The 19,530-nt window shown below is 44.2% G+C and overlaps 1 protein-coding gene across 1 annotated transcript; it reads left to right on the top strand.

Annotated features, from left to right (window-relative positions):
• On the top strand, window positions 1-1,429 carry LOC108029926 (putative N(4)-(beta-N-acetylglucosaminyl)-L-asparaginase GD10667). The gene is made up of 2 exons (XM_017102421.3): window positions 1-104; window positions 171-1,429. The coding sequence occupies exons 1-2, from the start codon at window positions 49-51 to the stop codon at window positions 1,237-1,239; spliced, it is 1,125 nt and encodes a 374-aa protein (XP_016957910.1). The 5' UTR covers window positions 1-48; the 3' UTR covers window positions 1,240-1,429.
• Window positions 1,430-19,530: the final 18,101 nt, after the last annotated feature.

Raw genomic sequence — 19,530 nt, 5'->3', positions numbered from 1 at the left:
TGTGGCTACTTATAAATTATTTTACATTAGTTCTATTTTAATAATAATATGAAGGATCTACTAGCAGTAAACGTTTGTTTCTTTTGGCTGGCAACTGTTGCTCGGTAGGTACTATATATATATAGAAAATAAATATAAAAGTACTGTTTCTTAAATCCGATCTGTGACAGGGCAATACCCACTTCAAACGTAACGAGCACTGGACAACTTCTACCGATGGTTATCAACACGTGGCCCTATTCAGTCGCCAACGAGGAGGCGTGGCGGATTCTCAACCGGAAAAAGGGCGGAGTTGGACAGACCAGGGATGCCGTAGTGGGCGGAATATCCAAGTGCGAGAGGCTGCAGTGTAGGAAAGCTGTTGGGTACGGGGGCAATCCAGACGAGCGTGGAGATGTCTCCCTGGACGCCCTGCTCATGGACGGCAGCACCATGGAGGTCGGTGCAGTGGGCGATCTTCGGCGGGTTAAGAGCGCCATTAAGGTTGCCCGCCACGTCCTGGAGCACACACATCACACCCTGTTGGTGGGAGAAGGAGCCGGGGACTTCGCCAATGCAATGGGATTCCAGACCGAGTCCCTAAACACTCCGGAAACCACTGAGATGCTTCAAAATTATACGGCGCACAACTGTCAACCAAATTTCTGGCGAAATGTCTATCCGGATCCCAAGTCTGCCTGCGGTCCTTACAAGCCCTTGACTTCGTGGGATAAGGAGGATGGTACGGGGAATCATGATATCGGACCGGATAACCACGACACTATCACCATGGCCGCCATCGATGTGGAGGGCAAGATCCACGTGGGCACTTCTACCAACGGACTACGATACACGCTACCCGGGCGTGTTGGAGATGCGCCGCTCCCTGGTTCTGGTGCCTATGCGGACAACGAAGTGGGCGCCGCCATTACCACCGGAGATGGTGACACCCTGATGCGCTTCCTCCCCTCCATCCTTGCCGTGGAGGCCATGCGGGCGGGCAAAACGCCGGCAGAGGCGGCGAACTCGGCGATCCAGAGGATCCGAGCGCATACAAACAGTTTCGATGGCGCCATCATTGCGGTAGATCGTTCTGGAATGTATTCAGCCGCCTGTCATGGTATGCGAACTTCTGCGAATCAATTCTCCTACATGATCAGCAGCCCGGCCAATCCTACTATGCCGACGCGTAAGGAAACGATCAAGTGCACATCGGGAATCAATAAAAGTGCCAGTCCAGAGCAGGAAGTTATTTGGTAGGTTGAGCTGACAGCTCAGACTACTTTTAGCACACAGTAAAGGTAGAAATATTTTAATTGAATTGTAATATATTTACACAGCTCATTTCTTAATGGTTCATGTTCCTTAAGAATATACACTTGTAAGGTTACATTAAATTACCTTAAGGTGGGTCAACCATTATTCAGTAAAGTTAAAAAAATCAAAACAATTTTCTCAGTGTATTTTATTGTGGAAAATACAATGGTATTATCAGCTCAAGAGGAAGTACATATTTGAAAACGCCGTCAATTCCGGTGTAGATGCGACTCAAGCAGGTCAAGAGTTAGTGGAGCGAGGATATGTCTGTGACATTGTTTCCGTGAGCTAGCCGGAGAGCTCGACGATGAGCCGCGGCCCCCTAATCTTCGACCTCGCCATCGAGTTCCCGAAAACAATGGTGGACCAGTTCCTGGGAAGCGGCTTGTATAGTCCACACTGATCCCCTCTCTTTAGGTGAAGGGATGCAATGCATAGCGCCCGCTTTATTGAGATGTGTTCCCCTGCCGGGGAATGATTTTGAATGGCTAAATGCTTTAAAATACAAACAATCCAGTTACAGATATTTTTCTCAAATTTTACAAAGCGGAAAGAAGTGTTGTCAACATCTTTGGGGTCTTTTAATATCAACTCGGCAACTCAGGTCTGTTGTTTAATAATAAAAACAATTCAACATACAACATAACACTCTTATTCGTCTAGTGCAGGATCCTTGAAAGAAATTTGTGAAATAAAATATTGTTTACTAACCTTATAAAAAGGTTTTTGGTGAGGAGTAAACAGAATGCTAAAAAAGTCTAACAACAAGATTGGTAACGGTTCGCTGCTGAATCGTGTCGTTATCATAATTCTCGATGAGCCAGTAAATCATGATGGGGCGGCTTTAAAAGCGACCCAATTTATGTCTTCTTCCTCTGCACAGGTGAGGTTACTGCCTTTCATTACCGCCGATGATTGTGAAAAGCGTTGCAAGGCATTTGTTAATTAAAAGCAAGCAACAAATATGCCCCGTGCTAGAAGGCGGAGCCGCAGGACGTGGGAACACGTGCTAAGCAAATACCCCAACTTGCTAAGTACCAGCAGACGCACAGCCCCCTAGGATGCCCCACGCGATCCCCTTTGACAACGCCGCTGTCGTAAATTCACACGGGCCGCGGCTTTTGTTTGTGTGCGTGCCCAGCGTCGCGTTAATGCATAAAGAAATATACTCGCGCGGAAAAGGAGCCGTCAAAACATTACTTTCTCCGCCGGCTCGTGTTTGGGTATTTGTTTATTTTCGCATGAAAATAAATGCGTTTAATGGCGGAAGTTTATGCCTCGTAAAGAGAAGTTAATTAGCTTTCTCGAGTATGAAATTTGTTCCGCCAGCGCCAGCACCGCCCTTCCACACCGCCGCACGTTTTCAATAGCAAATTGAAAATTTTCCAATAACGCATACGAGTATACGGCCACAAATATGTATTTAACTTTCTCCTGCTGGCTCGCCTGCGATTGCTGCACGGGAGAAAATATTTAAATCATATATATATGTTTGATAATCATGTTTGATAAGTTAAGAAACTGAGAAGCCTCATAGGCAGAATAACCATTTTCTTAAGTCATTTAAAGAACAAGGCTTATTTATAATAAAAAAAGGGGTATTAAGGGAAAATTAAAAATTATATGGTATTATTCTATAATTTTGAAACTTCTTTATTACTATTATTATAAAATGTTCGGCTATAAGGTAAATTTAAATTTAGGCTTTTCTTTATTATTATTAAATTATCTGTTCTAAAAATGGTTTGATAATATTATTTTAAATAGTTTTAAAAAGGTTGGATTGGTAAAAAAATAAATTTGTTGCATAGTTTTAGAAAGTCACATTTTGTTGCACACCTTTAGAATACCACAATTTGTTGCATACTTCTAGAACATTATTTTTGCTCTTTAAAAGAGTGTAAGCCTTTCTAACTCAAATCCCACCCCGAGGAAGCGCGCAGAGGTATATACATTATATTTATACATCTCTATAATCTACTTTTCGAAATCAATCTTGATTTCTCGCAGTGATCTATCTGCCTCTGCCGCTGATGTGGCTGTGGGGCAGTTAACACATCAACTTCGTGGCGCGCCGTCCCTTCAGGTGAGTCTTAAAGTCAACCCGGCGACGTGTTTGCATCTATATCTGCGCCGCAAAGGCAAATATTTACGACATTCTGCGTAGAAAGTTGGAGGGGTGGAGGGTGCCGGGATGGCTCATAGTTTCCGGCACAGACCCAAAGTTCGGTTGAGGGACAGCCGACATAGGAGGCCGAAACTTTCGCAAAAGCGCACGCAACCAAACAACATGAAATAGTTTTCTTCTACCACATTTATGAAATGTGCACCGCAGGGTCTGTGGGGTTGAGTGAGTGTGTGTGTTGGCCGTACAATAACTTTCACTTTGCGGGGAGGGGGAGAGCGTAACTGGTAATGGGAAATGGGGAAAGGGCTGTGGGACTAAGCGGCTTAAAACTTGCGCTAGGATGCCCAAAAGTGTCGAGCCAGCAACTGTCGCAGGAGGCCAGGATAGGAGACAACTGCCAACTGCCATTTTTGGCAAATATTTGCACAGATAATGAAAGTGCAGCCCACACACATGTGGACCCTATAGTTGGGCGGCCTGACAATGTGTTGAATTCGGTTAGCTGCCTGCTTTCGGGCTTCGATTTTGTTGACAATTCACTTTGCAGCGGTAATTGACCCTAATGCTGTTGCTTCTGATTCGAACTCCTGCCTTTAAATCGATACCATTTTTGGCAGCTAAATTCAATTTGGCAAAGAAGCCGCACACACACGCGCTGAGATGGATATTGCACGTGCCTAAATACATTGCAAAAATGTCAAACAGCACGTTTCAGTGTTTTGTGATTTCGCTTTTGCATGTCATGGTCCCCAAAAAACAAAAACTTTGAACTCGGGAAGCTGCTCTTTCAGTTGCCGACTACGTGCCTACCATGCAGCATTTACTGTACCAATAAATGTCGGCCCGAGATGTGTGCGCCATAACCATAAGGCCGAGTGCCAGAGTGCCGCAGCCAAAACAATCCGTATCTAATTCAATTACAATTATTCAAACATCGATTTTGGCCAGAGACGGCGAGAGATAGAGAAGCCGGCCACAGAAATATTTAAATGCGGATCGATTGGCCGGGGGACCTTCCGTTCCCCAGCTTTGTTTCAATGCAATCGTCTGTGGCTAATCGTCTGATATTTGCCCGATGTCTGTGTGGACCGTCTGGCCTCCCGGCGCTCAAACATTCGCAATCGCATCCACGTTCACATTCACATTCACCATCGCACTCACATTCGCATCCACACTGTCAGACAGGGCCATAAATTAGGCAGTTGCTAAGTGCTTCGATGTTTGGCTGTGGCTTTGGCTTTGGCTCCGGCTCTGTATCCCAGGATCCAGCTTTGGTTCCGGCTCCGCAGCCACCAGGACAATGCTCGCCAAGATTTATTCCATGCTCGCACTTTCTTTTCGGATGCCCATTGTGCTCCTCCTACTTCTGTATCTAAATTAAAGGAAAGCCATGGAGTGGCAACTGCAAATTTAAAAAACATGTTCGACTGCTTTGGGCTGGAAATTCGGAGTGTGCTGGCTTAAATCTAGAGCCATTGCGAAAGTGGGCCCTGCAAAATAATTGAATTTTCATGGATTGTTTGTTCAGCATTTAATTTTTAACTTTACACACAACCAGCTGACTGCCTGCTGACTAGCTTTATATTTTCATTGCATATAAGCGGAGATATCAAACAATTTCTGCATAAATATTTCCTTTGGCATGCGCTTTTATACATACCATATCTGCTCCTGCAATTTTCCAGAAATAGCAATTAGCCAAGGGAAAAATCAAAAATGAAAGAGCCGGGCTCTGAGGGCGTCTGTGATGTTCGGTGGAGGGGCAAAAACCCAATTATCACATATTCAAGTCAAGTGGTTGTCCATCGCCTCGTCGTCTGATGCCCAAAACTAGCTTGCTCCGATTGTGATTGCGACTTTGGCTTTGGTTCCACCTGAAAACTAATTTACCCGGGCTTAAGGCTACACCAGGAAAAACGAATTAGCAAAGCTATAAGATCGATGTCAGATTTAACATTAGATTTAAAGACATACTTGAGTGGTTTCGAATATTTATTACCAAACTCTCTTTAAACATTATGCATTTATACTTTTTCTTTAAAAAGCTAATTATATATATTTACAAATATTTCGAGGTGTATTAACGTGCGTGCGCCGACTGCCCTTGTACGCTGTACGTGTGCCGGCAGAGGCTGAGCACTTTATAATATGCTGCCAACTGCTGATCTCAATTGATCATAAAAAGGTCAACATATACCTTAGCACTAGATTATATATATATACTATATTATATGTATATACTAGATTATATATATATACTAGATTATATATATATACTGGATTATATATATATACTAGATTATATATATATTATAATTATTATAATTAAATTTATGAATTATTTTGATAAAAAAAATTATATATTTAAATGCATTTTTGTTTTACATATTTTATAACCATCAATTGATAATGGTAAAAGAAATAATTCAACACCATTTCGTGAGAGTATGTAAATTATTAAAACGTTAACATATAAGTTTTTAGAAACCTACCTCACTTTAGGACAATTTATCATACCCCTAATGATTAGTTGTTCCTGTATTTTGTTCCGTGGAGATGATGGGAAGTGTTTTGCTTGCGAATTAAGCCAGGTCAAATGTTAATTGAAAGGGCAGGGCAACGGGGATGTGTCTCCTTTATTCCGGCCTCCGCCCGAGCGAGTTCTGAATCCGGCTTATGGTTATAGATTGCCAGGCAGATAGTCCGGCCGGCAGCAATCTGTAAGCCAGCCGGCGAAGGACTCAGGTTCCTATTCCCCGAAATTACCCCCAGCTCGGGGGTGCCTGCTGAAAGGCCTTTCGCTTGCCTTTTTCTATTTGAATTGCTTCGCCAGGGTCTGCACGTGCACACACTTTTAATTACACTGCACATTTGCACTTCACCTGCAGGTGCGGGCGGCGCTTCGGGCGGAGGTGCAGATGTATCCGAGACACGTTGACACTGATGGTTTCACGATGGTCTTGGGATTGGGGGTGGGACCTCCAACGTTGCTCATTCACGCCACGATGCACAAACACAAAACATCGACGCTGGCATCCTTGCCGCAACCTTGGTGCCGTCGTTACACATTTCGTTGGAGTGGACGAATGGAAAGAGCGGTGCGATCAAGTGTCTGGCCAGAGATTAAAGCTGGAAAAAAGATACGAAAAGTATCTGCAACTGTTGTCCAATTTAAATTCAAAACAATTTGTATTGCCTCGGCCACCTGCCGCCAGCTTCGGCTCCATTTGCGTATTCTTTCCTGTTCCTGGTACTGGTCCACCTCCTCCTGCTCCTCCTGCTCCTCCATTTCACTTCCTTTTGCTTTGGACCTGCCCTCGTTTTCGTCCTGGACATCATCGCATTTTTCTTAATTTTTTAGCGTTTTATTCTGATGAGAAGTCATTTATTTTCATTGCCGCCCCTCCCTGGGCCGTGGCAGCGTTTTAAGTGAATTTGTTCGGCAGCCGGGTGAGTTTCATTTAGATTCCGGGAACTTAAGCCAACTGAAAGTGCCCTCCCCCGCGCACATTAACCGCTCTATTGGATTGGCCGCCAAAGAGTTGGGATCCAAGAGGTGGGCGAAACTAGTTGAGCAAACACCCACAAATGGCGCTAAATCAACGCCCAAACACCTCGACGAGCTTCCTTTGGTGTGATTCCAGATGCCGGGCTTCGGACTCCAGATAGAGTCAACAGAGCCAGCCATTTGACTAGAGTGTTTGCCGGGCAAACAAACACAGTCAGGTAGGTGAGCTTAAGTTTCACATCACGCATACGGCACGTTGGCCAAGGTAAAGCCGGGCAACTTTTGCACTTTCAGGTGTTGCGGCAATCGAATTAATTATCGAGATAACAGGGAAAACAAGACCAGAGCACGGTTAACCACAAACGAAATAAATTCGCCAAGGCAACAGGACTGTGTTGATTTTGCGGCCAATAGAAAATCGAGTAGCATAACATATTTGCGGGCTGCAGTTTAAACTACAATTTCGGGTGCTGTTGAAAAGGTTCAGATACAGATACAGCCCCATAGACAGATTACAATGCGCTGCGATTTCGCTCGACGATATGCTCGATATGCGTCAGCAATAACTTTTCCCGGCAAAGTGGGTTGGGGGTGGACAAAGTCTTTACATCGCAAGGAACCGAGGCTTTCCGGCTAGTCAACCTTTGGCTTTTTGCCCGGGAAGGCAGTGCATTAGTAAATTGAAAGCGGAGCGGAGTACTGGAGCAGCATGAATGCAAGACACTAGCATAAACAAGCGGAGAACTCAAGCCCGGACTGAAACTCAAACACAGACGCAGGTTTTTCCCATTTCCATTCAATCAGCAGATACGGCTGATATCGAGATATTGGAGTGGTGCGCCTTTGAGAGACGATTCAGCCCGGTTCACGATGTGCTCATTGACCAGCTAAAGGCTTAAGCAGACAGCTCGCATTGGTTGCGAGAGGTGGCCTCCTGGTAATGGGCTCAAGGTGGATGGACCCTTCGAGTGCATTAATTATAAGCAGCCTGTCAGCCTAAGAGATTCGCATGACGCAGCTCGCTGCGAAGGCGAAGGCGACTTTTTAGCATATTCAGTGAATTGTGCATAATGCCCGGGAGAGTGGAGACCCAAAACTGTCAAACTTAACACTTTGCCATTAAAAAATGGATGGTAATAAAATAAAACAAAAAGTGCGGCGCGAAGGGCTGCGACTGCTGAACCAAAAATTAATCAAGCGTGAAAAAGTGTTTGCAAAGAATTTGCGCCGCCATTTATAATTTTTTCTTTCCCCCATCTGGGCTTTCCTTCCCCTCGACTTATTTTACTTTTCTCGCTTCAGCTATGAGCCCCATTGCCATTGGCATTTTCCGAGCCGTGAATGTTGTTGCCCGCTTGTTACTTACAATTAGGCGCACGAGTCAGCAGAAAAAAGCACGCCGGGGAAAATAAAAAGGCAGAAAAGACACTAAATGAGAAAAGCAAATTGGAAAATTACAAGCCCTGCGAAATGCACGGGGTCAGCGCTTATGGAAATTGAAAGAAATTGAAAGGATTTTAATGCACATTACGGAAAAGTTTTTAATTTCACAAAGGTCAGCAACAAGTATGCCCTCAGCTGGATGAAAGGGTTCCACCCCATCCATTCGAATCTTAGCCCTTTAATGATTTATTTATAAAACACTTCGATTGAATTTTCTTTAGACGTTTGATTGTCTGGGTAAAACTTAAAAGCAGTGTCAAATAACTGGTAAAAAAAACTTTTTAAGATCAGGATTTTATGAACAATTCAATGTGACGCTTGGGTTATTTAAAATTTGTTATAATAATAAAAAACCATTTTAATATCATTAAATTTTGAACGATTACGATTTTTTTTAATAATTGACTGATATTTGTATTATTAAAAGGGGTTATTACACTATTAAGAACCTTATGAGAAAAACTGCAAATGCTATTAAAGTAAACCCAAGCATTACATTCAAATGCCTAAAAGTCTAGCAAAATAGCCAGAGATTTTAGAAATAAAACGTAAAATTACAGCAAGTTTGGGCAACTCCTAAGTCTATAATCGTCGACGAAGTCAACTTTTTGGAAATTTTCTGCCCTTTCCCTTGCTTGATTTACTTCCCGGAATCGAGGAAAGTTGGGCCCATTCGGAATGCTTGCTATTCTATGCCGATAGCCTTTTATGTCCAATTATCAGCGACAGCGAGCGGCCCAAAACGAGAAAATGAAATTGTCAGGACCGGTAGTAGCGACGGAAAAGGGCTCCATCGGCTGAGCTAGGGTTTTGTTTTTGGCAAAACAATAAACTGAAATTATGGCCAATGACAGCTGACATTTAAGCCAAACACAGGGGCGCACAATGGCATCGAATCGAATCGGGCTGGGAGGCATTCGAATGGAAAACTCGATCCATTGTACAACTGTAAATGGCACGCACAAAGGGCTGGGAAATGGGGGGTGGGTGGAAAGTTGGCAGGGGGGCGGTGGGCGCAGGGCGCTGTTCGCTCGGGATAAAGCCTCAATCAAGTTTCAATGAAGTTGCTTAAATGTAAACCATAATTTGCAATGCCATTTGCGAGCAATTTGTGAAGGAAGCCAAAGCTAATGCAGCATGACCACAAGGAAAATTCTGAAAAGCCAAACGAGACGGGAAACTAATAATAAAAATGTTAAAATAAATCTTGCGTGCGCTCCGAGGCCAGAGACTTTCACCGACTGTGTCTCTCGTCCCGCCCTCGCACATCCTTCAGATCGTCCCTTCTGACTGAGGAGCGTAGATTTATGCATCCATTGTGCTGGGGATATGAACAACCCTCTTATATTTTATGCGCATAATGGCCAACTACAACTACACACACAGACGATGGGGGTTGAGATTGGCAGTGCGCCTGGGGGGAGGGGTCAGGGGTCGGAGCCATCTTCCCAGCCGCCCGAGGATGTTTTTGTTATTTTCGTGTTATTTACACGAAATTGCGCCTGAGGTCATACGGCTGGCTGTCATTGAAGGTGTTAAAGTTCAAATTGTGTCGCTTTGTGTGTGCGCTGGCCATGATTACAAGCCATAAAAGCATCAAGAGAGCACCAGCTTAGACGGCTTGCTTCTTTTTTTTAGTTTTTGACCTTTCACAGCAGTATATGCAAATGTTGTTCCATCAGGATTGGTTTTTGGCTCGACTACAGTATATTCAAACAATGATGAAGGGCGGTGTAGTCCAGTAACGTATTACGTTTTTGGCGCAAAACTAACCACATGTTACCTATTAAAGAGGTGCTTGTTTAAAACTATTTACTCTTAAGGGTAAATATATTTTTTATGCTCATCCACAACAGTCGATAGTATAGAAACTTGGAATTTATTAAAGATTTAGTAAAGAGAATGGTATTACATTGCGAAGAGGGTTTTTGTTTATTTATTTAAAAATTAACGCAAGAATATGAGAGCTGGTCGGCGAATTATTTAGTATAAGCGCTATTTCGTATTCTAATGGTAATTTTATTATAGAAACCCAAAATTTTGAGGAGAGAATGTGGAATAAATGTCAACTGATGTATTTTCCTGTCGGACTTACCTTTGGATCACACATTACCTTATATTTCCCTCTCATATTCAAGCTTTTTCATGAGTGAGCTATTTATGTCACCAATCAATGATGAACATTGTTTTTCCATTAGAGAATGCTTAGTGTTAGTATTCATTATAATAAATAAATTCACGAGCACTTCCTTCTTCAATAAATTTATCTTCGTTTCCTCATTACCTCAAGTGTCAAAATCTCACGGATATCAAAATATATTTTAAGCAATTGCGTTGCTTTTAAAACTGGCTTAAATTGTTTATCTTGTAATTAATCTATACCTTTTCCATCAGAACGCAGTAGCAAAGAGGATTAAGCCTGTGGTTCTCTTCACTTTTGACTGATTCCCACCCGGCTAAACTCTAGAGAGAAGGCAAAAAAGATGAATGTAAATCAAATAAAATGATTCTTCCATGTCAGGACTGAAAAAGCGTGCACAACCGTTTCGCTGCCTCGGGAAAATCGCATGCGAAGAGAGAATTTTCCGGCTCGTACAGATTTAAGAGCAATTAACGTGGCCGGTCGGTACGATAATTGAATATGAATGCACATGAGTGCACTGCGAAATCCATAATTGGACACCGTTGGTAATATTTATATTTGCAAATTGTTAAACATCAACCAGCGTCGCCGGGTCGGAGCAATTAGCGCGAAATCAATTAAGAGACCGCCATTCGCTGCCGTCTGAACCGTGTCCAACAAGTGGGAGCGGGAAAATGTGGAGAGTCTGACCCGTGATCCCTGACCCCCGGAACGCCACCCACCGCAAATCCTCTTTTGGCCAAAGAGATATGCTCGCCAGGCGCTGTCTGCCAATATGTATTTACTTTCAATTTTAGGCACAGCACTCATTTATTACCAGAGCGCCGAGCGGTGTCTTCCTTCTTATCTGCTCGGGGGCCAGCTTTCGCCGCAATTTCAATTTGCATTGGGCTTGGCTTGGGAAAGCCCGGAAAACCCTGCCGCCCAGCAACCCACGCAGGAGTCGGCAATGCAAACAAAAGAAGCGAAAACCAAACGATGGCAAACAAGCCGCCAAGCGCCTGCCAGCAAATACATGTAGATACAGGGGAAACAACAGCAAAAAATAAAACAGTGAAAACATGGGAAAACCAGAGGGTTCGGCGGGAGCATAAAGCGAAAAATGTTCTTGTTAACAAATTGCAAAACATTTGCTTTTTGAAGACAAATTACTCGGGGTAAAACAAATTGCTTTGCTCCTCGCCAGCCTCTTCATCTGCAGCTCCCTCAGACATTGAATTTCGAGTGTGTGTGGGCCGCGTTTCGCATTTAAATTTGATATATTGGCTTGCAAAGTAATGCACTCGATGGTTGAGAGCCCTTTACACTTACGCGCCAATGCACTTAAGTCGCGATGGGTCAACGCCTAATTAGGCGAAACAGACCCTTAACCGCCCCACGCTCAAACCACACCTTGCTGCTCCACGAAACGGAAACGGAAATGGGCTCTGGAATTGCCGGTGGCAGATTAAATCTAACTTTAAGCGCGCTAATGAAGACAATTAAATGGGCTTAGGCGGACTTAGCAGTCATGGAGACGTCTTCCGCAGCGCCAAGACCACACGCGGCGGCGGTCTTAGGTTCTCTAATGCTCCGTTATTGCCTTAGAGTTGAATGCTAATTGCCCCTTCGAACGTCCCCCACTGCGTATGCGTAACCAAGCGCTGCTGCATTACGTATACGCCGCGGTGGGCGAAAGCTGACCGAAATTCATTTGTTAATTTGTGCATGCACTCGATCATAATTTGAGTAATTATTTTTCCAGTTGGTACGCCACACACACAATCCCCCGGCACTGCCAACTCCCCCGGTTGCCAAGGGAGCTGCTCCAGCGAGCTGCTGACCACATTTTTCATTGCGAATTTTCGGTGTGGCCATCGAAAAAGCAGCCAACGGACGATATTGAACATTCGCGGCGATTTAAACCCGAAACAGCTAGTTTGCCATGGCTCTGGCTGAAACTACTTGGCTGAACAGGCGCATAAATTTGCCACTAAGTGATGTATGCCTGGCCTAAGTAAACAGAACAGCCATCTATCCATCAGGATGGAAAGTTCCTGGGACTTTAAAGAGATTCCTAAGCGATTAGCGGGGATGCGGCAGCGGACGAAGAACCCTTTCGGATACAGGGCATTAATAAGTCAAGTCAAGCCGCTGCGGCCAGAGGGGTGTGAAAAATACAGGAAGAATTATGTGCTTCAGTGCATAACTTGGCCGAGATAGCCGAGTATCCAGGACCGTGTGCCCTGCATAACCAAGACCCTGCGCTCCATTGATGGCCAGGCCAATTCGGTAAACAATGCGTAGGCAAATGCAAATGAGCATATTAGCAAAGCCGGCCGCAGAATTTGCATAATTTTCCCACAGTTTGACGAGCTGCCAAAGACGGAGTGGGGGAAAGAGTTGCCGCCAAAAGGGGCAAAGGTGGCCGCAGGCGTGCGAAATTTGAATGATGTGCCCGGTTGATTTGTGAAGAAATGATCATGATCAGGAAAGTGGGGATGGGTTACCAGGGAGACGCATTAGCCCGGCTCACTCACTTTATATTCATGCCGCACTATGCGTAAATATAATTCCTTGCGCCGCCCGCCCTGGGGAGTGGGAAAGTGGGAAAAGGCACTAAAACTGGGACACTAGGCGACTGAGAAACCGGGGACCAGGACATCGATTTATGCGGAGCACGTGCTGCACTCTGCATCCTGCGCTTATTGGCATTTGTTGCACTCTATAAAATCCGCTTAACGTTTGCCCCTGCAACTATGGACGCAATCAAAGTGAAAATACATCACCATTAACGGACGACCACAGGCGAGCTGGCAAATTCAATGGATTGTGCGGCTTTGAAATATCAATTATTGCATGTCCACTCAAAGAGTCGGTTGGCTTTGGTTCGGCCTGGCTGGACTCCGTTTGGTTCGGTTCCGTTCAGTCGAGCATTAAAACGCTGCTTAATTGTGCTGCGTGCCTGTCGCAGATAAAAAATCGCAGCAGTCACAACATCCGACGGACAATCGACTGGTCAGCGGACCAGTGGACCTACCGACAGCCGGCAAATGAAAATATAAACATTAAAATTAATGACAGCCAGCCAGATCACGGCTGTGTAATTGTGCGTTGAACTCGACCTGCACATCTGACCGAGCCTGGGAGTGCTCGGCGGCCTCGGTCTAAACGATAGCATACTTAATGGAGCAGGTTGCGCCGGACGGGCATTACTGCCCTGACTGCCTGTCATGAGAAATTAAACACTCAACGATGGGCTTAAGTAGTAACCAGAAGTTAAGTGGTCTCGTAGTTGGAGTACCCTTGCAGTTATTTAAAATGATTTGTGTTTAACTTAACCCTTACTAATACCTTCTAGAGTCACAGGTTCATGTTGATTGCTTTTTCTTTGATAAAAGATATTCTTAGAACGGACATATAGAAAGATGTAAGGCACATACATCTGTTTATTTTGTTAATAAAAGAGAGTAAAATATCCTCTTTAGGGAGAGTATTCAAAGTATCCCTTTTACAAGAAAAACAAGGATTTGGTAAATTGATAAATTCATATATTTCAAACTGCAGAGAATTTAAGCTTCGTCTTTCCAATTTTATATTTTTTCCGATAAGAACTTATTGTTAATCAGTGTAAATTAAAATGTCACTCGCAGCTTAAAATTCTTTTTATTGCAAACCACCTTTGTATCTTTCTTCCTTAACTTTTTTGAAAGCTGATCGATGATAAATTACAGTCTATTTAACTTCCTGCCAGTATCTGCGTCACATCCGAACGCATTATATTTTCCATGTTGCCAGAACATCAAATTGGACTTCATCTTAAATTTCATTCCTCCGGTTTTGTCTTTCTCCCTATACACCCAGTACCATTGTCGCTTACATAAAATCAATTTGTCATAATTACGTGTAGCTTTCTCCAATGCGAAAGAAGAAAGTCGGAGAGGGGCGGCAAGGGCAATCATAAATATTCAATGTACTTTACACTTTGTACTTAATCAGAGCATTTAATAACTGACACGCGCAGTGTCGCAGGCCCTGAAGAAATCAATAGGGGAAGAGCACAAAAAAACAATATGGAAATAAAAAAGTTGTACCATAAATCACACGACCAGGCTCAATGCCCTCCCCTACTATATGTGGACCGCCAGCTCACTCAATATGGTTGCCGCCACTTGACGGGCATTATTCAAAAAGGGCCTCCTGTCACGGCCGCCGAGTGTCACGCGCACACCTCGAGTGGCTCAGGAGTTGGCCAAGGAGGAGGAGGCAGGTCCTTTGTCTGCCTTCTCCTGCTGGCCAAGAGCTGCAGGTGCAACTCCGGCCGAGTGTTAATGCCCCATGCCCCATGCTCCCGCAGGGGCCAAAAGGCAACGCGGAGCACATTATCGGGCAAAGGACCCATTACGTGAGCCGGCGAGTCCTTCTGCCGGAATCGAGAATGCAGAAATGAGCAAAATCCAGTTTGCAGCTAAGCAAATTTATAATGCTGCTTAAATGCTTTATGAAAGGACACAAGTTGGGCGGGGAGCGTGCTTATGAAATATGCCCGGGTTTGGACATTTTAAATGAGTTTTGGCTCCCCGGAATTTACAGTCGGCAGCAGCAAACACGATCCAAATACCAAACAAAAAAAGGTTTAAACTGCGAAATGGGTTGCAAGCACTTTGTGGAAGTTTTTATGGTCCGTTGTTTAATTTATGGTTGAAATACATTTCGACAACAAAGCCCTGGAGCTGCCGCAAGGCAGGTCGCACCTGTTACACTGCTGGGGCCCCCGAAAAGCAACAAACAAGGAGGCAATTAGACGCGGCAGCGACTTAATGTATTCATGGCTGTGCTGACGGCTGGCTTTCGAGCCCCACATCCAGCTATCAGCTGATATATGGGCTCAGATGAGCCGCCAAAAGCGCAATCCACCAGACACACCCACCACCCACATGTGTAATTAATTGGAGGCCATTTGTTAGCCAAAGTATCGAAAGTGAGTAAATTAAGGACGCGATGTTTGGCCCGAGCTATCTAAAATGTTGCGTATATCACATGGTAAATAAGCTAGAAAAAGCGAGTCGAGTAATACGGAGTTGTTAAATAAAATTAATGCCAGGCACCACAATTTGAATCTTGAGAATCTGATTTCTAATTCATGAGCACATTCAACTAGCATGACGACTAGGTAAACTGCATAATTGATCAGGACTTTAAACATTTAACGAAGTTTGTACTGAGCACACAAAGTGCCACGTATACTTCTGTGTTGCTCGACAAATACATATTGCTCAAGTCCTGCAATTCTCGCAGCTTTCGGAAAATGTCAACGCTGGGGTTGGGGCACGGCGACCGACCCACACCACACCCCGTGCCATTTTCACATAAAGATGTCAACTGCACATGCAGTGTGCCATATACAACACAGAAGTTTGCTGTGCTTCTGCTCACAAATAAAATTTAATAAACGCCAGACAGGCGATTTCGCTCATATTAAAACCCTTACGACAATCAGCAACAAAGTCTTGACTTTGGAGTTTCGCAAAAAATTAATTCGAAATTCAATAAAGTTTGTTTTCAGGAATTTCATACATGTCAGCGCACGAGTTGGAAAACGCTGGGGCAGCAGACAATATCAAGCAGATAAATTCATAACAAAGGCATTTTTGAGTTTCAAAAGAGAATGCTAAGCGAGATTGTACTTAAGTAAATAACAATATAAACGAAATGCAACTCTAAGTGGATCAATTTGGGGAATTCCCACGGCCAGAAGAACAATTCTCGTTAAAATATTTTTCAAAAATATATTTATGTGCTTGAAGTGCACACGAATCCTATTACATTTATTGAAAGTTTAATAAATGGGTTCGGAGCCGAGTGGATTTTTCGGGAAGAGCATTTTGCAGGAAGACGCCTGCCATCCTCGTAATGGACATCTCAAGTGAGTGAGCCGAGCAGACAGATAGAGATAGGAACCGGAGAACCCGTAGAGGAAGGGCGACAAGGGGGCCTCAACATTTCATTTTGCGCTCGTTGCGCGATTTATGTTATTATTGATTGCGTACAACACGAAAATTCACAATGAGTGCAGTGCCTGTGTGTGCCAGGCTGCCTGTACTTGAACTCAATTGATTCAAGCAATTTAATATTCATTTGTGCGTGTAAATCAGATTTGCACATGCAAATACCCGAAATCGGCAGAATAATTGATTGAGCGTGCACACACATAGCAGCAGCCCTTTCCCCTCCTGAAATCCGGGCAAAAATAATTTGATAATTTTTATTTGCAAACGCGTTAAGAGATTGACGGCGGATTTTCGCAAATAAATTGCCCAACAAAGGACCTCCTGGCGTTGTCAAAAGTGCCGCAGGGTGCGTAATTTAATTACCCAATTCGGGTCCTGTTGCCCATTGATTTATTAGATGCCGCCGCTGCATATTAATCCATTTCATGCATCTCGAATCGGAGTAATCAGCATCTAATTTGATTGTGATTTATGAGGCCTGGCTTAGGGAGATGACTAAGATGCCTGCGGCTGCCTTGCAGTAAATTGCAATTATCCAGCCTTATCCACTGGGTCCCCAATTCACTTGGCCCACAGTTAACCAGTTAACAGAGATGTTGACGGCTGTGTTTAGTGAGCTCGGCGCTCTCTCTTGGCCAAGTTGGGCAAGTTGGCCACTGCGTTTGGCATCTATTTATTATCTTTGGGCCGAGGAAACTATTTTCGGCAAACCATCAATATGCATGAGGGGTCGGGAGGAGTTGCCCCGAGCCCCACATAACTGTAGTTATTATGTATATTACGTGTTATCATAGCAAATGTTGCCCATGGAAAATTATGAGCCTGACTCCTCACGAAGCTTTATTTCCATTTCCATTCCCCCAGCTTGTGCACAGTGCGGTATGAGTGTCTAGAACGTTTGCCAAGAATTCCAATGTTGGCTGTCGATTATTGCAAACCCATTGGCGAACAACCGTAAAAGATAAACATTCCCAACTCAATTTCTCACCCCAGGACTGGTGTTAAAATTCCAGTCTACAAAATCGGAGATAGATTTAAGTACATTAATTTGGGTACCTTTAAAATGACGGATGTAGGGGTTCCGAGCAGATTCTTTCCTGCCTTCCTTCTTGTTTTTTTTTACAATATGTAGAACTTGCTTTGTAAGCTAGTATTTCTGGTGCACCTCTTTTATTTTCAAGAAAAGTTCCCTAACATTTTAAAACAGGCTGCTTTTGTGATATATAGTAAGTATATTTACCCAACACCCTTTTTCCACCGGTTTTGCATCTGAGCTCTCATTCTTTGTGCATCTTTATTGTAAAAGACGTTCGAAGTTCCCTAAAATTCTGAACCTGACTGCTTTTGTGATATACAGATATTTACGTAATTGTGTTTCCCCCTTGTGTATGTGCGGCAATTTATGCGGTAAAACTCCACTAATTTCTCATAGTCATATCCTGCGACTGACTGCTTCCTCCCCCTACCGCCAATCCCCCAGCTCCACTCCCCTGGTTGCCCCAGCCCTTTTCCGGATCCTGGCTTGTAGCCTTTTCTGTTTCCGCTTTGTGTTCACCACACACGAATCGCTGGCTGTATTTATTGGCCTGTATTAAATGTCTTTTTGGCAGTGATACATCCCCCGCTGCCGACGAGCAGATTGCCGGAATTGTGTCTGGCCCTGCTGACAACAAACGCTGTCCGGGATTTGGTAAGCCGGGCATAGGAAGTTCCTAGCCCGCATGCCACTTATCTGACATCTCTAAAATATGTAGTATAGAGTAGTTGTGAGGTAAACTTTCGCTGTTTCGCGTGGCTGACGATGATGACTTTTCCTACTTTTCTCTTTGTGTCATTATCTTTTGATTATTTCATTTCCTCGGCCGCACAGGAACCGAGGAAATAAAAACAATTTATATTTTCCTTTGAGCGCCAAGAGCTCTCAAGTGTCTGGCCGCTCTGTTGTCCTGGCAAATTATGAAGAGCGTCAAAGGTGGCCCCCGTAAGCCAGGTTAAGGCCAGTTGGTATTCTAGGCCGGCTTTTGGGCAACCTTTTCGTTTAGCCGGCAATCAACTTTGGTAACTCTTTCAATTTGTTCGGCACGCGTGTGTGTGTGGGCGTACGTGTTGCCGGTGGTTTTGCTTTTTTGGGCCTTGAGTGACTTCTTGTTTAGTTGGCAGTTTTCAAAACAGATCCAGCCAACTTTTTTCTTCGCCAAATTGCTTACAAAGTGCTTTTTTTTCTCGCCCAGCTTGGGTTTTCACTTTTGGGTCTCCAACAAAATAAACGGCTAAGCAGTAAATCTTTGTCGGTTTAGGTTATTGAATATTTCATGCCCGAGTTGATTTATTATTTATTTCTTTTTAATGCCCGCCGAAGGTCAAGGAAACGGTTCGCTTTCGATGAACCCGTTTTATGGTCAATATTTGGGACAAAAGTGAAGTCAAAGGCCCGAGGAGCCGATCGCATCCCCATGTCCACGTCCCCATTGTCCGTGCAGCGGAAATGCCATCCTTGATTTCCTGCCACCCCAATCCCCTTTCATTGTTTGCCTGGGGCGGGGTCAAAATTGGAGCCCAGGATACCAGGCCAGCAGAAGCCAGTAAACCAGTAAGTCACAAAACCAAGCGGGCTCAGGAGGAGGGAATTAGGTGGAGACGGCATAATTAGAACACGGCCAGCACTCGGCGTTGCAAGCCTAATGAGTTCGCCTTTTAGCGCTGCGTTTGATGGCTGTTGCACGCTGCTTCGCATTGTCATCGCGGTGCCAGGGGGAGTGCCCGGAAAATCAGTGGGCCCCTTCATACTCAATAATGCACCCGAAATCGGGACCTCCCTGGCGAACCACCCCCACTTTCTCCGCTTTTGTTTGCCGCTGTGGCGAGCGGTCAAGCAAAAAACCCACGAAAGGGTGGCCCAACATGACTGAGGGTAAGAATCGGTAAAAAGTCGGAAAGTCAAAAGTGGTAACGTGTTTGTCTTGGCAGATTTTTCACAATTTTCAATTTAAGACTTCACTGTCCCCTACTATTTCTCGTCAAC

Source organism: Drosophila biarmipes, chromosome 2R, assembly GCF_025231255.1.
Source record: "Drosophila biarmipes strain raj3 chromosome 2R, RU_DBia_V1.1, whole genome shotgun sequence".
Classification (NCBI taxonomy): domain Eukaryota; kingdom Metazoa; phylum Arthropoda; class Insecta; order Diptera; family Drosophilidae; genus Drosophila; species Drosophila biarmipes.
Note: the sequence above shows the minus strand (reverse complement) of the source record. Positions and strands in the feature narration are given on the sequence as shown.

Excerpts from the sequence above, each read along its gene's own strand:
- LOC108029926 (XM_017102421.3), top strand. The coding sequence starts at position 49 with ATGAAGGATCTACTAGCAGTAAACGTTTGTTTCTTTTGGCTGGCAACT. Across the intron at positions 105-170 it reads TGGCTGGCAACTGTTGCTCG|GGCAATACCCACTTCAAACG; the intron begins GTAGGTACTATA and ends GATCTGTGACAG.